At 50.7% G+C, this 1,522-nt stretch overlaps 1 protein-coding gene across 1 annotated transcript; it reads right to left on the bottom strand.

Annotated features, from left to right (window-relative positions):
• Positions 1–678: 678 nt before the first annotated feature.
• LOC119287759 (oligosaccharyltransferase complex subunit ostc-like) lies at positions 679–1,516 on the bottom strand. The gene has a single exon (XM_037567368.1). It carries the CDS (start codon positions 1,480–1,482, stop codon positions 925–927), a length of 558 nt encoding a protein of 185 aa, XP_037423265.1. The 5' UTR covers positions 1,483–1,516; the 3' UTR covers positions 679–924.
• Positions 1,517–1,522: the final 6 nt, after the last annotated feature.

The following is a 1,522-nucleotide window of genomic DNA, read 5'->3' as shown; positions in this document are numbered from 1 at the left end:
CTCCCTCCGTAAAGAAATATAAGAGTGATCTAAACGCTCTTATATTTCTACATGTCTCACTTGCCCTTTGCATTTATACTATGGACCCAGTATACTATTTCCATTATACTAGCCCAGGGCCAAACTAGGCCGCCGTACAAAACACTTCACCTTTCAGGAAAATATTAGACAAAATCATCTACATTACTCTTGCCCTTTGGCTTATCACTACAGACCTAGTAAATTATTTCCATTATGCTATCCAAGGCCCAAACTAGGCTCCTTTTAGAACACTCTTTCAGGAAACTGTTATACAAAAATCATCTACGTTATTCAGCTGTCATTTGGCTTATTACGACAGACCTAGCAAACTACTCCCTCCGTAAAGAAATATAAGAGCGTTTAGTGCGTTTAGTGATATAAACGCTCTTATATTTCTTTACGGAGGGAGTATTTAACATTATCCTAGCCAAGACCCAAACTAGGCGGCCTTTTTGAACAGACTGTATTTCAGGAAAATATTAGACAGAAATCATCTGCATTACACACTTGTCATTTGGCTTATTACTACGGAAGGACGGACCTAGTACACTATTCTTACACTTGTATGGTCGCATCTATAACTGATTTATGAGAAATATCTTACCACACATCGCAAAACAAGAAAGATTCTCTGAAACTGCACAGATACACTAAATAGAAAATGGATCTTGACAGCAGCATTATCACGCAATCACAATTTCAGGAAAAAGGAACACACAACAGTTTACTATCATTTGAAATAGATAATCCTCTGATCACCGACTGAAATTTGAGTGCGACCCAACATCCTAAGGTAACATAACTTAAATTGTACACTACTAGAGTCATGAGCAACAGCTTAGTAGTATCCTCAGATCTGATGGCGGATCTGGCATAATGAAGTAGGGAGATGATTTCTAGGCCTCACCATAGGTATCCGGGTATCTTGATGCGGAGGAAGAGCATGGCCATGGCGTAGGCGATGACGATGGCGGCGACGCCGGCGCCGCCGAAGGAGACGCGCAGGCTGCGGGGCCTGGTGCGGTCGACCGCCAGATCGAGGAGGATGACCCCGACGCCCCCGAGGAGGAACATGAAGCCGGAGGAGAGGCCCTCGATGATGTACTGGCCGTTGACGCGGCCTGGGAGGAAGACGACGGGGCGGACGGCGCCGGTGGCCGGGTCCTGCGAGCTGCCGATGCCCGGGGGCTCGACGATGACGTCGTAGACGAGGCCGGAGACGACGGCGAAGTAGGTGAACAGGATGAGGGAGAAGACGACCATCGGGGACGGGAGCGCCAGGTTGGACGGCAGCTTCAGGCGGGTGCGCGGCGGCTGGAGGAAGGCGAAGGGGACCACGCGGAGCGCGTGGAAGAAGGGGTCCATGGAGTCGAGCCCGGATCCGTGGCTCTGGGCGGCCGCGGCCGCCGCCGCCGCTGCCGCCGAGGCGCTCCCGCCGGCGTGCTCCGATCTGGGAGCCATGGAGACTTGGGGGATTTGGGTCTGGTGTGTGTGGGCCGTG

This window comes from Triticum dicoccoides, chromosome 4A (genome assembly GCF_002162155.2).
Source record: "Triticum dicoccoides isolate Atlit2015 ecotype Zavitan chromosome 4A, WEW_v2.0, whole genome shotgun sequence".
NCBI lineage: Eukaryota > Viridiplantae > Streptophyta > Magnoliopsida > Poales > Poaceae > Triticum > Triticum dicoccoides.
The sequence above is the reverse complement of the archived record's forward strand: the minus strand, read 5'-3'. Positions and strand labels throughout refer to the sequence as shown.

Coding starts and splice junctions, on each gene's coding strand:
- LOC119287759 (XM_037567368.1), bottom strand. CDS start 1,482: ATGGCTCCCAGATCGGAGCACGCCGGCGGGAGCGCCTCGGCGGCAGCG.